Raw genomic sequence first — 22,298 nt, 5'->3', positions numbered from 1 at the left:
ATACTGTGACTAAAATTATTTCTGGGGGCCCTATTAGAGATGTACAAATGCACTGCAGGGTGTGGAGTACCATCTGCATGCAAAACATGCTTTGGAATCCGTCACAGAACACTGATCAAAATAGTTTATTCTCGGGGAGGAGCTTCGCGCGGATCCAAGATGGGCGCGTGAGCACAGGGCTCCCGAGACCCCTTCCACCTCCTACGGCTATCCTGTTCAATATCCTGATTTAGACGACGGGTTCGACTGACGGAAGCCCTGCTAATACGAAATTGTCTTTCGGAATTCGATTTGGCCACCGGATACCGGACTTGCTGCATCTCGAACTTTATGGCCTACACCGGCAGATGCCCACGGTCTCGAGTTGCCGAACTACCCGAGTGGTAATTGAATAACAACGGTCACTGAGGCTTGATCGCAACCCTCGTGGTACTTTCGGTTTCGTTTTTGGTCGCTGTCCTCCGCGGCTTCCTGTCTGCCAGTCCTGCTGGCCCACACCTTGCAGCCCGCCCCCAGCGCATCTCCTGTCTCTCAACTGTGCACGGCAGATCTCTAGAGAGTTGCCTTCGCCGTACCCTCCCAGAGGTCTGCCGGGACTCCTTGGCCGCCATGTCGGGTAGACCTGAAACCGAGAAGCGGGCCACCAGGATCACGAACCGAGGGGGTTCTACTCAGTCTAATACCATTGATCGCTTCGCCCGTCCGAAAGGCACCCCTGGGGGGCTGGGTAGAGCCCCGGGTGAATCTGGAGAGGACCTTCCTGCGACAGACGACCTGACGCTGCGAGACGTCATGGGCGCCATTGCCAGTGTAAAGACCTCCATGGGCCAGCAGTACGAGACACTGGCCTCGAAGATAGACACTGTAGCTATCGAGGTTAACCTCATCAGAACGGATCTTGCAAAGACTAATGAACGGGTAAAATCGCTGGACATTAAAACAGCAAGTCTCACTACTGATGTTTCGGACCTTCAGACTGAGGTCCACAATCTCCGGAAATTTAATGACTTGTTTGCTCGTCGGCTGGATGATTATGAGAGCCGGGCCAGACGAAACAACGTCGCCATCATTGGTGTTCCGGAAAGTTCTGAAGCAGTGTCTACTGATCTTTTGGTTGAGGACCTCGTGCTGAACCACTTGGCACCTAAGGGCCTCAGTAACTTCTTCACTGTGGAGCGTGCCCACAGAGTCCCAGGTGGTAAGCCTAAATTGGGAGCGACGCCGCGGCCCATTATAGCCAGGATCTTCAACTTTCGAGACAGAGACGCTATTCTCCAGGCATCGCGCACTGGTGGGCCCACGAAATTTGACAATGCATCCATCAGTTTTTACCCGGACTTCACACAGTCAGTCCAAAAACAACGCATGAACTTCACAGGCGTGAAACGACGCCTCCGAGATATGGGCCTAAAGTACGCTATGCTGTTCCCGGCCCGCTTGAGGGTCGAATTTGAGGAGCGCACTTTCTTTTTTGATCGCCCGGAGGTTGCTAGTGACTGGCTTGATACTCTACTGACACAGCGCGACCGATCTGAACACTCCGGCGGTGCTGAAGGTGGCCTGGAGGAACGGGTGGAGTGAGTCCCCACCGGAGGGCCGGCTATATAGACTTATGGCAGCGGTTTAACTATTATTGAGTGCATGTATATTGTCTACCCGGGGGTGGGAGGGTTCGGGTTTCTTCCTCCTCTAAGGGGTTCTTCTCTCTTCTCGTAGATTAGTTTAATGGGGCGACAGGCACACTGCAAGTTGGGGTGGTTCTTTGGATCGACGCAGGGGTGCAGGGTAGGGGGGTGTGTGTTGGGTACTCTTTTGGGGGCGGGGGGGTTTCTGTTTCTTTGTTTAATCTGAGGTTACATTCCCATGTACGATTCGCTAGCTGTGACTGTCCTTATGCGGGGGGGGATGCTGGGTGCATTTCTGCAATGGGGGTAGGGGGCTGAGGGTGTTGAGTTGGAATGTGAACGGGCTGGGTGATAGGATCAAGCGGGGGATAGTTTTGCAATATTTGAAACGTCTTTCACCCGATGTTGTGTTGCTTCAAGAAACTCATTTGATAGGGAACACTTGCCATGCGCTGAATAGGAGGGGGTATCGTCTGGTGGCGCACTCAGGTTTCACCACGGGTTCGAGGGGGGCGGGCGTCTTGGTTCGTACCTCCCTCCCCTTGGAGATAGATGACGTCGTGCTTGACGATCGTGGCCGATACGCGGCCATTACGGGGCGATGGGAGGGGAAGACGATTTCCATACTCTCTGTCTATGTCCCACCGGGTCTACAGTCCACTACTTTTTCTGATTTAGGTGGGGTGGTCTTGAGCTTCCCCGAAGGCATGTTGATAATGGTGGCGACTTCAATTCGGTGGTTAGTGGTGATGATGATCGTAACCCCCCCAGAACTCTCTTGAGATCGCAGTCATGGTTGGGTGATTTTCTGGATGCGATGGGTTTAGTGGATAGTTGGCGGCACTTGCACCCTGGACAGTCACAGTACACCTTTCACTCGGGAGCGCATGGTAGTCTTTCGAGGCTTGACTATATCCTGGTGCCAGCGGTACAGATGGTCTCCGTAACGGAAGTGCGTCACTTGGCTAGGGGGATCTCGGATCACTCTCCACTTTGGCTTGGGATTGATTTGTCCTTGGGAGCGGAGGGCCGTGATGCCCGATCAACCCCTGGCACCTACGCAGCCCCAAAACTAGGGCTGCAGTGGTTCAATGCATGGAACACTATTTTAATGAGAACGTGGGATCGGTGTCCTCTTCCGTTTCCCTCTGGGAGGCCTATAAAACTGTGATTCGGGGTCAGGCCCTATCCTTGATTGCTAGCGCGAAGAAAAGTAAGAATGAGGAGGTTGTTTGCCTTGAAAATGTTATCACATCTTTGGAGGAAGATTTGGGATCTGGGGTTACACCTGAGAAGTTGCATGTTTTGGCCCTTAAACAGGCTGACTACAGGGCTCTGGTGACGGATGCAGCCAGGATGATGTATCGTGTGCAACAGGGGCGGATGTATGATGTTGGTGATAAGGCCGGGAAGTTGATTGCTTGGTTGGACAGGAGAGAGTGTTTGAATAGGGTTGTGCCTGTTGTGGAAGGGGTGGATGGTTCGCGGGTTGTGGACCCTGTTGAGATAGTCGCGGTTTTTGCTCTGCACTTCCGGAAGGTTTACGCGCCGGTCTCGGACAGGCCGGAGGAGGACTCGCATTTGCTACTGAGGGATATCGCGCTGCCTAGCCTCTCGGAGTCCGACCGTGAGCTTATGGAGGCGGACTTTTCCGCTGATGAAATAGCGCTTGCTATCCGTTCCCTTCGTTCAGGCAAGGCCACTGGCCCGAATGGTATTCCGGTAGAGCTGTATAAGCTGTGCCCGGATAAGATGGCGCCGCATCTACGTCGCATGTTCTTGGAATCGCGAGATCTCGGACTCCTTCCCCGGGATCAGAGATTGGCGTCCATTGTGGTAATTCATAAAGATGGGAAACCCAGTGAGCAGTGTTCGTCGTATAGACCGATCTCGCTTCTGAATGTTGAACCTAAGGTTCTGGCGAAAGTATTGGCGAATCGTCTAGTTACAGTGATTGGTAATTTAGTACATCCAGACCAGTCAGGATTTATCCCCCACCGTAATACTGCGCTTAACCTTCGCCGTCTTAATGGCGTTCTTGCGCGGGCGGGGTCACTTCGTGAGCCGACCATCTTGGTTTCCTTGGACGCCTCGATGGCCTTTGACACAATAGAGTGGTCGTATCTATGGGCGGCTCTATCGAAGTTCGGTTTCGGCCCGCGTTTCATCGGGTGGGTTCAGCTCCTCTATGCACAACCATTGGCTCAAGTGGTGGTGAATGGCAGGGCCTCGGAGTCCTTTGTTCTTGGCAGAGGCACGCGACAGGGCTGCCCGTTGTCACCGTTGCTCTTCGCACTTGCTCTTGAACCCCTCGCCGCGTGGCTCCGATGGGAGCCGTCGCTTAAGGGCATTAGTTGGTCTCCGGGATATGAAGATCGTGTTTCATTGTATGCGGATGATATCGTGTTGTACCTGACCTCACCTCGTAAATCCCTGGGAGTGTTGTTTGACGTGTTGCGCTCCTTCGGGAGAAACTCTGGCTTGTCCATCAATTGGACCAAGTCCTGTATTTATCCGCTCACTGGAGAAATGCCCTTGCTGCCCCGTGTCTGCCCGATACCTGTAGTACGTGACGGCTTTAAATATTTAGGGATTTATATCTCCTTGGACTCTGCGGTGCGGTATGAAAGGAATTTACTGCCGCCACTTCGTCGGCTGCGGTCGGACGTCGCGGGTTGGTGTGGCTTGCCGCTGTCCCCTTTGGGGAGAGCCGCCCTGTTTAAGATGATGTCTCTCCCCCGGTTCCTTTATGCCCTTCAAAATACACTCGATCTGGTCCCAGATAGTTATTTCCATGAGGTTGAGGGTCTTCAACGGCAACTGGTATGGGGCGGGTGGCCTCGTATTGCGTTCTCGAAACTGACTCTGCCTTGGTATGATGGCGGTATAGCGCTGCCCGACATCAAATGCTATTACTGGGTATCTCAGTTGAGTGCTATCAACCATGCCATGTATGGTCCTACCCCTAACCCTGCGTTCGAGATGGATAAATGGCAGCTACCGGGTGGCGACTACAATAGGGCGCTTTACTCTAAAGCTGCTAGGAAGACACTTACTGGTCCTACTGGGGTCGCGGTGCGAGTTTGGACTAGTGCGACGGCTGCCACGGGATGGACAGATAAGCTGACTAGAGCAACACCGCTTTATGCGGCTGAACGGCTGGGGAATCTCTGGCCGACGAAGGGGTTCGACAAGTGGGACCTTATAGGTATTTGTCGAATGGGGGACCTCCTGATCAAGGACAGGATCAAGACTTTTGCCGAACTCCAGCGGGAATACAGCCTGAGTGATAGCGAATACTACCGCTATCTTCAAATTCGCCATGCATTTGCTTCTGTATTTCCGGCTGGTGCCGTTGTCCCGGAATCCTCCCCTCTGGAAGATAGGGTGCTCGATGGACATGTCCCTGATAGTACCATCTCTCTTATATATAAGAAGCTTATTAACGACCGCTCTGACCTCCTTGTCCAGCTCCGTAATGCCTGGACCGCGGATGGGCTTGAGTTGGATGACGAAGACTGACAGGCCGCGGTGTCGTCTCCAAAGGAAGTGGCGATTCCGGCGCGTCTACGGCTAGTGCAATTGAAGATTTTGCACCGCGTCTATGTCACGGGTCCACGCCTGATGAGGATGGGTTATTCATTGGATGGGTTGTGCAGGCGTGGCTGTGGTATGCTTGCTACTTTTCTCCATATCATATGGGAGTGTCCGGATGTGGTGTCTTACTGGAGAAGCGTGCATGACATTATGGAAGAGGTGACGGGTGTGTCTTTAATGCGGGAGGCTAGGAGGTGCCTTCTGAACGTCTGGGAGCCCAATGATTATAACGTGGCAGAGACTCGGTGGGCCACCCTCGGCAACATGATCGCCAAAAGGGACATAGCCCAATTGTGGGGGTCCCAGAGGGCGCCCTCGGCGTCGGCATGGATGGAATGCATGGATTGGTGTATGTTTAGGGAGAAAACGGTGTATACTGCCCATGGTAGGCCTAGGAAATGGGGAAAGGTGTGGGGTCAGTGGAATGCGTATCGAGGAGAGATTTGTACCCCCCCTCCGTAGATTCCGTTACTATCCCTCTGTCTCCGTGACCTCGCATTCCATGCATCCTTCTACTATGACACACAGTCTGCTTGTCCACTCTTGGCCCTTCTTTCCTCCCCCTTAGGATTTATCCTTCTTTAGACCAGCCTCATTGGCTGGCTTTCCCCCCTGCTGGTGGAGATAGTCACTTCGATAACAGTCTTACCTCGGACTTTGTTTCTGTGTTGTTGTTTGTTTAAAATATAAAATGTGAAACCTTTTTATTATCCTCTTACAGCCGCCGGCCCTGTTTATTGACGTGTACACATTGCGATTGATTTCAGGGGTTGTTGGGCCTTGTACTGTTTTCGATTGTTTTGCGGATTATTACTGACCGGCCCTGTGGGGTTGTAGGTCTGTATTTGTATGACTTTTCCGATAATAAAGGTTTTTAAAAAAAAAAAAAGAAAAAATAGTTTATTCTCTTTATTTCTAGAGAAAATTCAGATGCATGCACAATCTCTGACTTTTCACTTTTTTGATATGGCATTCGGGGAGAGAATTTTACTGTACATTTCCTACTATATAAGCTTTGTTCAGGCTCAAACTGGCCTATAGGGCAAACAGACAATGCCTGCTGGGCTGGTCTGACAGGTCAATGCGTGGGATATATTTCCCCGCTGTTTGTGGGCCTGCTGTATGATCTGCTGGACTGGGTATTCTATTTCTAGGATATTAATTACGAGCATTGCCTGCAGCAAGCCCAAATCCATGCAGTCTCTCATACCTTGAAAAACACTTATGTAGCGTGTCTTTACAAGTTCAAAACTGCCCCAATTTGCAGCCATGGCCCACTATTTTAGCTATATAATTCACTAATGGGGCCCATTTTTATTTTGGTGCAGGGGCCTATTTCTTGTCTCTATTTGGCTCTGGCTTTGTCTACATTGCACAATATATGACCAGCACGAGTATGCCTAAAAGACATAGCAATATGGACTTCTCAATGCACTTCCACTTAATCTGTTCCTACACCAGTGTACATACCAATGAGGAGAAGCCAGCTGATTTTGTGCTGAATGACGTTATGTACAGACTTAAGAAGCAACCCAAAGTTAGGTCCAAATGTCCTTTTTAGGAAAACGTTTAATGATTAAGTTGAACTATAATAAATGTTTTGCTTAAAGGAAATTTAGCCTGTGGAAACATCTAAAGCACAGACGACCAAGAATACAATAGTGTAGAACCATGAGGGATGCTTTACCTCAAACTAATGTAGCAGTTTTTTTTCATTGTTGAAGATCAATTACTCTGTTACTGACTCATTTAAATGTGGCTATTTGAATACTGTCTGGAGAAAAAAATAATAGTTTATCTTTTTTTTAAAAAACGTTGTTTTCAGTTTGTAAAACGTGTAACTTCTATCTTTACAGACTGTATTTAGCAGGATATATTACTGCAATTTTCTCATTTATATTGTAATTTTTTTTACTGATGCCTAGAATATATAAGGGATAAAGTACCCCCTGGCGAACATTATAAGGATATTGCAAGCCGCCAGGAGTTCCATAGCCCTATAAAGAAACAAGTCCAAAGGCTGAGCTCCTTTACAAGATTATGAAACTCTGAGGTTACTTGATATATCCATATTATGTACGCCAGGGGGTATTTTATTCCATATGATACATGGTCACACCATTCCACTTCCCACAAACCACATAAAACCTTGGCACGTAATGTTTGCAAGCATGAAGAATAAAATTAGAATCTTTAGTGCAAAATTTAACACATCAAAACCTGTTAGATATTTGTTGCAAATAGATGTTAGAAACAGATCAATAGAAAAGTCAATAACAAAAAAACTAAACAAAGCTGAACTAGCTCGGAATGTGTAGAGACATGCAGAAAGATTCTAGCTTTTCTCTATCTAAGGAGTGCAAAAAATATACATAATAAATAAATAAACATATTGTCTCTGCTTGTCATTGGAGCTATTTAAAAAAATCAGACGATAGAAAAGCAATTTGACACTTTCTTTGCTGTAAACAGATGCTCCAATTATTCTCTGTGATCTGGCTTAACCTTTCACCTCGGCTGCTGGCTTTGGCAGCCGGCATTGTGACCTTAGAACTCGACTTTAATCCGTTCCACTAGAATAACGCGATTGTGCTGTTTTTCACATAATAGTGGTTTGCCATATAATCCATTATCTGCTGTATAATCTGCAGATTTTAACAAAAAGATTGTTTCTAGCTCAAATGTTGCTTATTGCTATATTTGGGTGTTGAAGTGGTTGTAATGAGATGTAACCAATGCAGAGACAACAAACAAATGTAATATTGAAGAAATATTATCATAGAATGTGCCACATTACACCACATAACTTTTCTTTTCATACTGCTTAATTTAGTCAATCATGCCACATAATTTGGCCTCCCTTTCCACATAATTCCAATGGCCCTGACTGTAATAATTTACACTATTCGATTTCTGACTTATTTTCTTTATAATCGGTGACTGGGTGCATCACAAGTCTCCAGTTATAAAGAAATTAAAGACTGACGTTTATACAGAGATTACAGAACCCTATCTATAGTATACATAATATGCTTGGGTCAGAGAAATCAGAGTTTGTTTCTTTAAATTGTAAAAGTTGTAGTATTTCAATATGCTTTACAGACCTAGACTGGAACTAACATTGATCATGCTACATATCCACATTTTCTTTGGCCTTCTCTTACCTGTCAGCGTCAAGGGTCAGTAGGTTTACATGCTCTGTGGAATAAATCACTCACAACAACTTACAACCAGATAGGACTGCCAAGTCCAATTATCTTATCCTCAACCATAAACAGTTGCAAAGGGGTTTTCATGAACTCAAACATGGTCAGACGTTAGATCCCCATACTGGGATGCACTGGGAGAAGGTGCTGATGTGAAGGTTCTAGTACAGTGACCAGGAAGGCACATTTTGTTCCGGAGATAAATCCAACCCTAGCACTTCAGCAAACATAAGATGTCAAATGTTTCTCTGCAATTCACAAAATGATTATATCTTGTGACTTGAACCTGATATACCTACCACATTGTTTTAGCACCATTCAACAAAATCTTTACAATACCTCCCAACAACGCCATGTACAATGACGTTACAACGCATACTTTTACAACGACTACCTTTACCACGCATTTTTTACAACGCAGGATCCATTACAACGAAGTACCATTACAACGCATGTATTTACAACGCAGATACCTTTACAACGCATACCATTACAATGTAAGTATTAGTAAGTATATAATATTTTTTGAAATATAAATTAATTAAAATTAATTTAATTTAATTTAATTTAATTATTTTAATTTAATTTAATTTATTTTAATTAATTTAATTTAATGTAATTTAATGTAATTTATTTAATTTAAATAATTTAATTTAATTTATGTAATTTAATGTAATTTAATATAATTAATTTATTTTAATTTAATTTAATTAATTTAATGTAATTTAATGTAATTTAATGTAATTTATTTAATTTAAATAATTTAATATAATTAATTTAATTTAATTTAATGTAATTTAATTTAATTAATTAATTTAATTAATTCAATTTAATTAATTTAATTTATTCTAATTTAATTTAATTATTTATTTTAATTTAATTAATTTCAATGTAATTTAATGTAATTTAATTAAATTAATTAATTTAATTTAATTTATTTTATTTTAATTAATTTAATTTAATTTATTTAATTTATTCTAATTCAATTTAATTATTTAATTTAATTTAATTTAATTAATTTTAATTTAATTTAATTATTTAATTTACTTTAATTTAATTATTTTTTTTATTTAATTTAATTTAATTATTTAATTTAATTTAATTTATCCTGTACACCTTTACCCCAAAAACCCAAAACTGACCCTGAACCCTAAAAATACCCCTTTACCCAAAAACCCAAAACTGACCCTGAACCCTAAAAATACCCCTTTACCCAAAAAACCAAAACTGACCCTGAACCCTAAAAATACCCCTTTACCCAAAAACCTAAAACTAACCCTGAACACTAAAAATACCACTTTACCCAAAAACTGAAAACTGACCCTGAACCCTAAAAATACCCCTTTACCCAAAAACTGAAAACTGACCCTGAACCCTAAAAATACCCCTTTACCCAAAAACTGAAAACTGACCCTGAACCCTAAAAATACCCTTTTACCCAAAAACTGAAAACTGACCCTGAACCCTAAAAATACCCCTTTACCCAAAAACTGAAAACTGACCCTGAACCCTAAAAATACCCCTTTACCCAAAAACTGAAAACTGACCCTGAACCCTAAAAATACTCCTTAACAAAACCCAAACATATAACATTTTAAATATAATTATATACTTACCAATACTTACGTTGTAATGGTATGCGTTGTAAAGGTACCTGCGTTGTAAAAACATGCGTTGTAAATACATGCGTTGTAATAGTTTTTGCGTTGTAAAAGTTTCGTTGTAATGGTACTGCGTTGTAAAAGTTGCGTTGTAAAGGTTGTTTCCCACAATTTTAGCACAGGAAAACAGACAATCATAAGAGTGTCAGACAGGACAAGATGTTATAAAGGTTACAAGAAATACAAAGTCACAAACAAATCCTAAATTCATAATCGGAAGTATTGCTGAATCCTAAATTGTGTGAGCCTAAAATGGCCCCAATAACATTTCTTTTGGAAAATATTGAATTTTCGTTGCTAAAAATCAAGCGTTTAATTTCCATAATCATAATTCATTACATCAAGACAGAGGATGACCATTTCAAGAAACTGGCACATTTCACTCTCTTAGAAAAAGTTACAATACTTCGAAATAGTTTAGAGGACTAGCAGTAGAGTTAGGTAATGACTGCTGTAGAAGCCAAGCAAGGAGCATCAGTGCTAAAAGCGCTACAAATATTTTATTCCAGGTCACATTATTTTGGTTATTTTCAGGTTCCTTCCTCCCATGCCCAAGGTGTTTAAAGCATTCCACTGCTTCATGAAGGCTATAAGTTTGCGCTTGATAACCTAGTTCCTTTTTGGCTTTCTCCATGCTGAAGTAATGGGTGACCCCCATTTTGTACACCTCAGTGCATGTAAAAAGTGGCTGAAAGTTGTAAAAACGACTCACAAGAGAGTGAACAATTTCTGATAAGTATGCAAAGAAATAGACAAGACACATAGGTAGACGTAACGTGGGGACGGTGTAGCCAAGGCCTTCCACAAATGGTCGGAAAAACTCAAAGCTGTTCACAGGTCTAGAATCAGAAATGAAATATGATTGGCCAGCAGCTATATGGTCTTTCTCTCCTTTTAGAGCCTCAGAGGCCAAAATATGAGCTGAAATTAGATTATCTACATGAACAAATTCTACCAAGCTGCTCGGATCGCCATACACGAACTTGAAGAGTCCATTCTCAAGGTAATTGACTACTCTTGGGAGATGCCTCTGTTCCCCCGGCCCGTAGATCCCTACTGGTCTAAGAGCACATGTGCGTAACACACCAACCTGTCCTTCGAGCTTAGTGTTGTTTGCTTCAAGAACGTTCATCTCTGCTAAAGCCTTGGTCCGTGAGTAGTGGTCTAGATGGAGGTGCTGAGGTAGGTATGGTAGAGATTCATCTCCATTTAATATAACTTGACCCCCAAATACAACATTGCAGGTGCTCGTGTAGACAAGCCTTGAAACACCTTGTTGGATGCAAGATTGGATGACATTTGCTGTACCTTTCAAATTCACATCCTCTATCAGACATCTGTTGAACTGCTCTCTTCCAGACATCCCATAGGATGCAGAGTGGAACACACAGCTCACACCAGCGAGTACTTTCTCCAGATCCGCGAGGCAGCGAACATCTCCTTCAACAAACGTCATCCCCGCCGACAATGAATGGACTGGTTTCCGTATATCAAAAAGAATCACATTAATGCCTTTTTTGTTCAGAGCAACACCTAACCTGCAAAACAATGATTAAACATCAGTGAACGGCATAAGGGAATGATTCACACAGTTTCAAAATTTAACAATCGTTCTGTGGACCAGCAACTCCCTGGCTTGGTGTAGCTTAGACACTGTACATACAATGCTCAGGGGTATAGCTTTCTCAGTGAGATATGGGAGGTGTGAGATGCAAACTTTTTAACAAAAAAAAACAGTAAGCCAAAGGGTAGAGGGATGACCAATATTTGGGAAACACTGTTCCCATGAGGAACAGGGTATTACTGATTTGCATTAGATGGTCCTCTGTCTAAGTTCCTGATAAAAATAAACAAACAAGTTACAACCTTTTAGTCAAACGAGGACAATGATAAAAATCAACTCAGGCATAGGAGACTTAAATCCAACTCTCAAACTCAGAATGCATTTATTTGGTGGCGTCACACCCCAAATACCATACCCCCCACCTGTGAAGCTACGTCCCTGAAAATACGGTTATCTTGGCCCTCTTGATATACATCAGTGAACAGATTGTTGTCCAGACAATGTTTTTTAATGTATGTTCTTTTATCATTAGATAAGTGATTTAGCTTGGGTGAACATTGGTAATCCAGTATGACTTTTATGGACATTTTTTAAAATGTCGGATCTGTTACGGTGATGATGTAATAAGCACCATGAGACCTATATACTACATTTTGGTGTCAAAACATATATTTTGGAGATCTGGTAGTACAGAAAATAACTCCTCAGAGCAACCCTTCCTCCATTTGGTGGTTCTATAATAATGTGATTTAGCCATCATATTGGTCATTAATTTTAACATTGTTTTTGTTTCAGGTTTTTCCCTTGATTCAAATTCGTAAACATGAGTGTTGCTAACTACAAAACCTGAGAACTCCTTCAACAAAGAAAAATGGGTTTTATGCCAAACTAATCTAAAACAAAAGCTAGCATCAACTGCGGCTGGAAAGAAAATCATTGTAACAACAAGTGCTACATGTTGTATACAATGGAAAAAAGCCTGGAAAAAATGTGTAAAAAAATAGCAGAAACCAATGAATCACAACAAGAATCCGAGTCTTCTGAGAAAGCTATGACAACCAAATCCCTACGTCCATCCACTTAGAAGATCAATTGCTACCCCTTGTTTACCTCCAACAACTATTCGGAAAGCAAAGGATCTCAATGTGTTATCTGTGGTTTAGCCAGAACCAGGGTCAAAGGAATTGACAAAAGTACAGGGTATTTGAGTCTCAAAGAGCAAACAAGTTTTAATCTGAAGCTAGTTTTTTCCAAGATTACGTTTTCAGCCAGGTATCTGATCTAAAAAGTGAGGTGACTGTATTTGCTGCGGATTTGTATGCCCACCGAACTGCATGCCTGCATACATTCAAAAATATGAATGAACAATGAGCTCCCAGCAGCAACGTAACTGGCAGACGTCAATTAAGTTTGCACTCTTTGAAAAAACAAAATAAGATTTAAAGCCACTTTTGGGTGCTGGCTAGAGGTTCAAACTCAGTGAAATCAGAGAAATAATGGTCAACATTGATGAAACTGTATTGATCCATAATAACAAAATTAGGATTTTTCTGGTGAGAATGTACAATGACAGAGTTTGTTTTTGTCAGTCTAAGAATAGAATGCACCACTTATGGTATTCTCAGCTGATAAGACTCCAGAAGTTCTTGCTGCCTAAAATAGACCACAGGAAGCAGTAAAATCAGCAGTGAACATTTTTGTGATGCCCCAAAGCTCCGCAAATCACGGGAGTCAACAAGCATACTTGATGTTTTCTTAACATTTTTTACATCATTGTTAATTATCAGCAAAGTGAAACTGTTACATAATAAAGTTCTTGAGTTCAGAACAGAAGCTGAGAACATTGATGATGGCTTTAAAGATATAAGCTAAGAAGTGGAAGACAATCCCATGAATCGACAGGCTTATGCTGTTCAAATGTTCCTTCTCTATCAAATCATGTTTTATTCATTACATCACGGGAAAAAGAAAACTCCGCTACACATGATGACTGCCCATGCAGTCTATGACAAGTGCCAAAGTACAGAGTTAATCCCTTCAATGAATAGGATTTGCGTGTCAACAAGTTATAATGCCATGGCATGGAGCAGGAACTTGTTCAGACCTCATGCTGTAAAATCTTGTCAATCCAACAACACATCACTTCCAAGTCACTTTACCAGGAAAGGATAAATTGCTGCTCTTAATAATTTTGATTTTGAAGGGAACTCTTCTTTGTCTGAAACATCCAGCACACATGATACTACAATGGTTCTTTTTCAAGATTGTACCAATGAAGTAGCTGATGTAAAACATGCTGTGTCATCTGTATGCATAAACAAACACAGCTGCAAACTTATAACCCAACTGCCTTGCCTCCCTCCGAGTGTAAAATCCTTACAAGCCATTAACAGATCCCAGTCTACCAGAAAGTTTAAAAGTGGCGGAGGACATGGATCTTCTTCTAGCTGATGCTGTGGTCTGCAAAGCTGATTTAACTGAATTTATCATATTGTTTATTTGATGCAGACAGATAGATGAATAAAAGCCAGTTCCTCCATAGTCTTGAATTCATGTTCTGATCTCCCACTGAATAAGGTTGGGTTTACCAGTTTACCAGTAATTCCATCTCCAGTACACATTATATACAATATTATACACAGCTCTAAAAGCTTTCTAAAATGTGCTTGTTCAGATTAAATACCACTCTATCCTGCAAATTTTCAGCCATGAAGGTGTTTTCCGTATTGTAGCAGACATTTTTATGAGCCAACATGTTGAATTTGATGAATTGTATCCAATAATGGGTGTTTTCCAAATGACAAAAGTTGTATTGCTGTATGCAAGAAGGTATCTCAGTGGATGTGGCAAAGACGATGAGCCTATTGAGGCTGAAATCTTTGGAAGTAAAACTGCCCAATCAGTTTTGAGCTGAACTCATTATGTTAATTTGTTACAAGGTAAGCTTATCATATCTGAGGCTCTAGAAACATTGCATTGGAATGCTTTCAGGAACAAGAATGACTAATTAGGTTGTCAATAACTTCTCAGAAGTGAACAAGGCACAGGGTACACTTTATTCAAAAGACATAATGCAAAGTCAGGCAATGTTCAATACACTCAATTCAAATTCAGAAAACCTGAAAACCAAGTTCATCAAAAAATGTGAATCAAAATCTGAACTTTGCAAGTACTGGGGACATGTTTTAAAGATGATAGCGCTAGTCAAAAACAAGCTGATGGGGAAGGTGATTGTGAGCTGCATGTGAAGACTGCGGAGTCACTGATTATTGTGTTTTGCAAATTCGATTGCATAAGCTACCTGAGATATGTGTCCTGGTATTTGAAAAGAGAAAAGAAGCTAAATTTAGAAAAACCATACATCTACAGAAAATTCATCCAAAGACATTTTGTGGTGAAAGACGGAGGGGGAAGGTTCAATGCTCTGCCTCCTGATCTCAAACTGGAACAGGCAATCCTGAGATTACAGAAAAGCTCAAAGGGAATGGTTGGTCAGACATGTGACAGTTAATTTGTTGCTGAATGGCAGTTAGTTTATGATGACGTCCTCTCTATTGGCAATGTTTTCAGAGGGATGACAAGTTCAAAATTAATGGACCATCATGAAACTGTTCCTCACCAAAAACTTGTGGGAAAGAGAGGGGAACGTTTTAATAAACATGATGACAGCTTTCTTTATTTCATTCAGCAGCAAGGAGCCCCCTTTGAAATGATTGAGCCTGTGCAACTAAACAACTTTGTGGCCAAACAATATTGGATAATGATATGAACACATGCCTACTAGGGGCCCGATTCCGATGTAGGCAGGTACGGCTCCATCCGTCAGTCGGAGCCCCCCTGCCTGCATCGGAACTGCCTGTTAGGATTCCCTTCTGACCGAGCCATTCAGATGGGCTCGGTCAGAAAGGAATCCAACTTGGTTTTCTGGATGGCTTCCTACCGGCTCAAAGAGCTTGTCTGCCATCAGGAGACATTGAAGTAATCCCCCGGCCAGCTCTTTCCAGCCGAGGTAGTACAATGGCAGTTTCCCACTGGCTTTCTGTGCCGTCCATTCAGACACAGAAAGGCATTGGGAGCCTGGCTTTTGGGGGCCCCAGTAGGGCCCCCATTGGTGTGAGGCTGCCAAATAGGACTAGGGGGCACCAATGGTGCCCTCCTTTTGATCCTGCACCTGATGGCAGGCACCTTGGGGGCCTGCCTCGGGGTGCAGGGTTGAACTGCACCTCTGCTCCTAACAATGTGAGCATGCATTCCGTTCAGAATGCATGCTCCCATTGTTAAGTATAAGATTGCGACCAAACAGGGTTCGGTTGCATCCTACTTGCAGATCTGGAACCAATGACAAGAGGGTGTTCGGTTCCAGTTCCTTACCGATGTCGGACAAACTCCCGTCCAACATCAGAATCGGTCCCTAGGTGTCTGGAACATGGATCACAACTATTCACAGAACTGAATCAGGAGAGATTTTTATTGAAAGAGAAAAAGCTGTTCAACATATTTAATAAAACTAAATGTCCACACTTTAATTGCCATAGTAAGAGTTTTGTCCAACCAGCCACTACAAAACAGTTTATGAAAATCAACTTTTGCAAGCACATAGAGAGATTGATGTAGCAAAAGAAAGGGGTGAATTTATTAAGGACATTCAGTTACATGACCATCTTCCAACAAAAACATTATTTGATGGAGTTGCTGAAACCAAACCAGTGAAGCACTACTCCTATAAGAGCTCAAAAAACTTTCACCTGAAGAATTTAAATTCAAAAAGGTGCCCTCATTTAAAACTGCTGTTGTTGTGGACTATTTGTCACAATTGAGAATGTTCAAGATTTCATCCATGCAAAACTTCAGAGAGGTCATTCAGACTGTTCTACAGATATCAAAGTCAGTGTGCACTGCAAGAACTGCACATTGTCTTTGAAATTTACCTTGAACTAGCTGTCAAAGAATGGGAGATAACAGATGAATGTCTGTAAATAGAACAATTGACCTCGCTTACATCAAATATTTGACATCTATACCTGTGCAACTTGATAAATTCTGGTCATCAACATTAAGCAAGAGGAACTTGGAAATGTTAACTCGCCAAACATTGCTGATGCTTCAGTGAACACTGAATTTCCAATTATTTCACTTGGAATGATTGTTAATGAGGAGTTGGTTCCTACAGATATCGATTTAAAAGATACAGGCCATATTGTTCAAGAACTTAACAGAAAATTTGGAGAAAGCTGACCCATATGTTGTCCCACATGTTTAGTGGGTTAGTTGAAATGGTTCCAATCGAGTCATTGTACTGTCAAATGGCATAACTTTATTGTTGTGTTACTTTGATTTGTTGCAATGTTCACAAGTCAAGCATTGCCAGAGTTATGAATACATTATGGAAGTGGCGAGAAGAGAGAGTTAATCTCGCTTCATATCCTGTACAAGAAACTTGACCCAGAGATGACCAGTGTTGCTATGAAGACACATATTCTTATGGATGATGACACTAATTAGCAAAATTGGAACAAAGCTTGGAGCTTTAACTGCTGAACCTGTGAAGTTTCTAAAAGGAAACAAGTTATGACTGTCACGCATTTGATGATCTTCGGTACAGTGAGTTCAAGAGATCAGTCCCGCTAAGTGACCTTCCACTGATTTCATATTCTGTGTGTGGACACATTAAAAAAAGAGCTTTCTACATGATCAGAAGATGTACAAATGTATTGGATCAAGCATGTGTAGAGAAAGGTCCATGTGAATTTGGTTGGGAATATATTGGTGGGGAACTAAAGCCTACCAAATGTCTAAAGCCTCTACCCACAGAGCGTACACGTACATGCACTTGCAAAACCAGGGCTACAACAAAGAGATGTCCCTGTCGATATGCACTTATCAAAAGTAAAATATTTTGCAAATGTACCACAAGCGATTTCCAAAACAAATAAATAAAGTGAACAATGAAAATGTGTCTAAAACAGGAGTGATAAACATTTCTTTTAATATTCAGATCATAAACATTGTTTGGTGTATACATAAAAAAATTACAAATCATTATTATTCGTTTCATTCCTAAGTATGTCTCTTCTTCCTCTATTATAGCTGCCATTTTGGGAAATGGCTGAAGGGTTGTTCTGATGAGTAATTTTCTGTCTCTATAAGGCTACTAGACCCCCACAACATATGTTGTGACACCAAAATGAAGTACATAGATCTCATGGTTCCTGAAATGTTACATCATCACTGCAAAACATCTGCGACTTTTAAAAATGCTGTCCAGAAACATTTGGCCTGGATCACCAATGTCTACTCAAGCTAAATAACTTCTCTAATGATCCAAAAACACAAATCAAATATTAAAATCTCTGGACAACAATTTTTGTACTGAGACATATCAGGGGGCCGTGATTATGTGCTTTCCTTGAACAAGCAATTGTAAGTTGTGACTTTTTTTGTTAATTCAATTAAAAAAAACTTTATTGAATGGAGTTATTTATGGTCTATCAATGTCATTACCTATCCACAGTAAAAATGCAAACTTGAGAAGTTACTGATTCTAAATTAACAGAAACCTATTTCTGAAAGGATGAGGTGAAATGTATCATTATGAAGAACTGATAGGAGAGAAAGGGAATTACTTCCATTTAATAGGTTGGTCCAAGAAACCTATTTTGTAAAGCATCTAGAGGAAGACATTGGCTTGAACAACCAACCCAATTGGGGCAGACAGGTAAACATCTTAGCACTATGTTGGTTTTTGTTTCTTGTTTCATAGCTTCTTCATATGCGTTGAAAAAAGCTGCATGTCACATTTTTATGATCTACTGTGGAACAGCTCCATAAAGGATACACCTTCATAAATTATACCTCAATTGCATAGTGTGCATTTCATTCCCAATGCATAAAACAGATAATTGGCATACCCAACATTTCTCTATGTGACCACGCTTGGGTGCTAACAAGTGAATGCCCAAATTCTGGACAATTGGATGACCGGGAGAATCAAGTGAACCTTGTACTGGACCGTCTGCCTGTCATTTTAGGATTATTCCTTAATTTGCTTATCACACATATCTATGAGTCAGGGTCCATAATTTTAAGGGTAGCATGCTACTCATTCACTGAAATGGCTTCAGATGGCCCTTGAGGTGTACAACACACTATATAAATTTATTTGGAAATCAGATATTTTAAACTGGCTGTGCTTGTGAGGCTTTCATTCAAGATTACTAATGGAGGTTTCTAAACTGGCCCTTACCTTTCTACCTTAAGAGAATGTCAGCTTGACTCCTAATTCATGCAATAAATACTCAGATTCACTGTCACACAAAATGTTGTCTACTAATTTTGAAACGTTTTCATTAAAACATTTTAAATCCATTGAAAACAAAACTATACGAACCGATGACCGAAGTACCCGCCTCCTCCGGTGATCAGGACAGTTTCCTGAACTTTGGAGACATGTGCCATGTCCTGTTTTTTGAATATTTACACCTGGAGGTATGAACTACACCTGGAGGTAGGAAACACAAGATAGTAAACTGTGAAGTCCTCTGTACAGCTTCCTCAACAGATCCTCTGAATTCAGAATGTAATTATGGTGCATAATGTTCTGGCATAAATCATAACCACAATTATTCCACTCTTATTAACCATATCTCAACCTCTAGGGCTTGTAGGACCATCTAAGCACTGGTCAAAGTGGAAGGGACAGATAGCAAGAACATCACACTTCTATTGAAAATTGATAAGGTCCTTCAATTAAAAAGGGTGGAAGGGGGAGGTCTCACAGTCCCCACCCAAACACAAAGAATGGTATTTAGAATGAGTTATAACTCTGCTAGATTATTTCTTCTTTTGCGTTTTTTCAATTTTAATGCCCGTCACATAACTAGGTCACATTTAATGTTTCAAAGCTAAAATCACACCGGAGAATAAAAAGTGCACTTTGCAAATATCACAGATAAACAATTATACAAAATAGAATGTTTGATATTCTTAACTTCACCCATCACCCACGAAATCACAGCAATGTCCCGGTTACTGCACTGCAGCGGTGAAGACGCAGGAAAACCTTCACACAATGTAGTAGGCAGGGCCTGCGCCAGGCATGGGCAGTCTGCCAAGATTCACAGGACTCCACCTTCACTCTTCCCACACCACGCCTCCTACACCCATTTCGGAACATGCTGTCTGCTCTATTGTTTTCCGCTTTAGGTGTCCATATATAGGTTTTCCTGAAACATGTCCTTATATAGGCACAATATGCATTGTCCTTACATAGGCATAAGATCCCAATCCTTATTTAGGCTTTAGTCATGCTATCCAAATACAGGCATGGTCACCTACATCTGTTCACCCCAACGTCACAACGAGTTCTTAGAAACCAGACCCTTAAGCTCTTGGGAGTTTCCCCTAGCACAGGATTATTGATTTCTCCAAAAACTCATTTATTATGCATGAACCGCTACTCCCTAAAGTTCATTCCTGACGTCTTCCTCTACCTGACTTTAGGTCAATGCTAACATTCCAAGGCACCTACGAGGTATAAATATACCTTCCCTTGCCCAAGCAAGTAGGAGGAGACCTCGACTTTAGAGGAGCCCTTGTCCCGGCCTGATGTACTCATAAGAGACACTGTCATCCCTGCTCGCAGAGAATCCAGCTTCCAGTGTTCTGACTAAGCATGGGCGTAAAATTCGTTCCTTTCGCGGATTTTGTGGATTTTCTGCAATTTCGCGATCCGCGAATCACGCAGAATGGGGGAAAAATCCGCGAATCCGCAAGCGGGACGAATTTTGCTCAGGAAGCACTTACAGGGTTAAAGCAGGTGCCCAAGTTGAAGCTAATTTCTTTGTAACCATTTACAAAATGGTTACAAAGAAATTAACTTCAACTTGGGCACCTGCTGTAACCCTGTAAGTGCTTCCTGAGCGACGCTTCGTTGCCTACTTGCAACTATTCTCTGACCCTGCTCTGACCCTCGAAGCAGGGTCAGAGAATAGTTACAATTAGGCAACGAGGCTCCTGTCACTAAAATTAAACCTCAGTAGGAAGCACTTACAGATAACAGGTGCCCGAGTTGAAGCTCAAATTCAGTAATGCATTATAATCAGCCCAAGAATCTAGTGAGCACGGTCGATGCTAGGCAGGTGTGCTTTCTCCCCAGATCTACCGTCTAAAATTAGCTGTAATCCTTGATGGGGGTCTAGGCATCCACGAGTTTCTCGAGCGCAATCCCCCTGTACTTCCATTGACCAGGAGACTGCTTTCTCCTCATCTGCAGCGCTGATCGGCCTCTGACCTTTATAAACAAGAGGCATGTGAACTTGCACAGAAGCCCGGCCCCACACACACTAGGCTATGCAACCTCTTCCCGCCCTTTCCCCCACTGTGATGGACAGCTCACTCAAGGGACCTCGGCGCCTATGGGCGCGGTGGCAAAGTTACAGACACACGGGGTCACTGGAGACAACACTTCTAGGCCTTTACACAGCTTAAGTGCAGGAAAAGCACAATACATTTACCCAACGAGGTAGCACTTACTGCTTTCTCCTCATTTGCTGCTCTGATCGGTATCTGACCCTTTATAAACGAGAGGCATGTGAACTCGCACAGAAGCCCGTCCCCACAAACACTAGGCTATGCAACCTCTTCCCACCCTTTCCCCCACTGTGGTGGACAGCTCACTTGAGGGACCTCGGCGCCTATGGCGCGGTGACAAAGTTACAGACACACGGGGTCACTGGAGACAACTCTTCTGGGCCTTTACACAGCTGTAGTGCAGGAAAAGCACGATACATTTACCCAACGAGGTAGCACTTACTGCTTTCTCCTCATTTGCTGCTCTGATCGGTCTCTGACCCTTTATAAACGAGAGGCATGTGAACTCTCACAGAAGCCCGGCCCCACACACACTAGGCTATGCAACCTCTTCCAGCCCTTTCCCCCACTGTGATGGACAGCTCACTCGAGGGACCTCGGCGCCTATGGGCGCGGTGGCAAAGTTACAGACACACGGGGTCACTGGAGACAACTCTTCAGGGCCTAAACACAGCTGTAGTGCAGGAAAAGCACGATACATTTACCCAACGAGGTAGCACCTACTGATTAGCCAGTAGAAAGTACTCCAGTTAAGTATGGTGCAAATCGCAAAACAAAATGCGATTTTGTGGGAAAATCCGCAAATTTGCGGATTTTTTTGCGAATTCACGGACCGCAGATTCGCAAAATTCACCCATACTTAGTTCTGACTCCCTTCACGGGGTGTTAGAGTTCGAGACCCAGAAAGATATTCCCACCTCTCTCATTCTCAAGGTATGGAGCTGACTAGAACCTAGAGGGACTCTTGGCATACCAGACTTGGCATACCAGACAATAGCATACCAAACTATAGAATACATCACTTACTTCTTACCTTGTACTACACTTAGGTTAGGTACACTGGGGTAGAACTAGTTAGAGAAGCATCTTATGAGTACTCATACTTTTAGCTTATGTTATTTATGTATATGAATATATGTGTCATAGTTAAAGGATAATGCTAGCATAGTATTATTTCTTTCTACTGCTTCCGCTGTCCATAATATATCTTGCATACTGTCTTACGATTGTAACAGCTCATGTCTCTTACACGAGAAACAAGACTGTTCAATAAATC

The 22,298-nt window shown here is 42.4% G+C and overlaps 1 protein-coding gene across 2 annotated transcripts in view; it reads right to left on the bottom strand.

Annotated features, from left to right (window-relative positions):
* Positions 1–10,386: 10,386 nt before the first annotated feature.
* The window catches only part of LOC144799916 (short-chain dehydrogenase/reductase family 42E member 1-like), an 85,911-nt gene continuing 73,999 nt past the window's right edge, over positions 10,387–22,298 (bottom strand). The window contains exons 2-3 of one of the 2 annotated variants that reach the window (XM_078671534.1): positions 19,041–19,151; positions 10,387–11,627 (exon numbers count right to left, since the gene is read on the bottom strand). In XM_078671534.1, coding sequence (XP_078527660.1) covers positions 10,487–11,627; positions 19,041–19,108 — 1,209 coding nt within the window. In that variant the 5' untranslated portion in view covers positions 19,109–19,151 and the 3' untranslated portion in view covers positions 10,387–10,486. Of the gene's footprint in view, positions 11,628–19,040; positions 19,835–22,298 lie in introns of those variants that run through there. The other variant, XM_078671535.1, reaches the window with a different exon arrangement.

This window comes from Lissotriton helveticus, chromosome 12, assembly GCF_964261635.1.
Source record: "Lissotriton helveticus chromosome 12, aLisHel1.1, whole genome shotgun sequence".
In the NCBI taxonomy this organism is placed as follows: domain Eukaryota; kingdom Metazoa; phylum Chordata; class Amphibia; order Caudata; family Salamandridae; genus Lissotriton; species Lissotriton helveticus.
The sequence above is the reverse complement of the archived record's forward strand: the minus strand, read 5'-3'. Positions and strand labels throughout refer to the sequence as shown.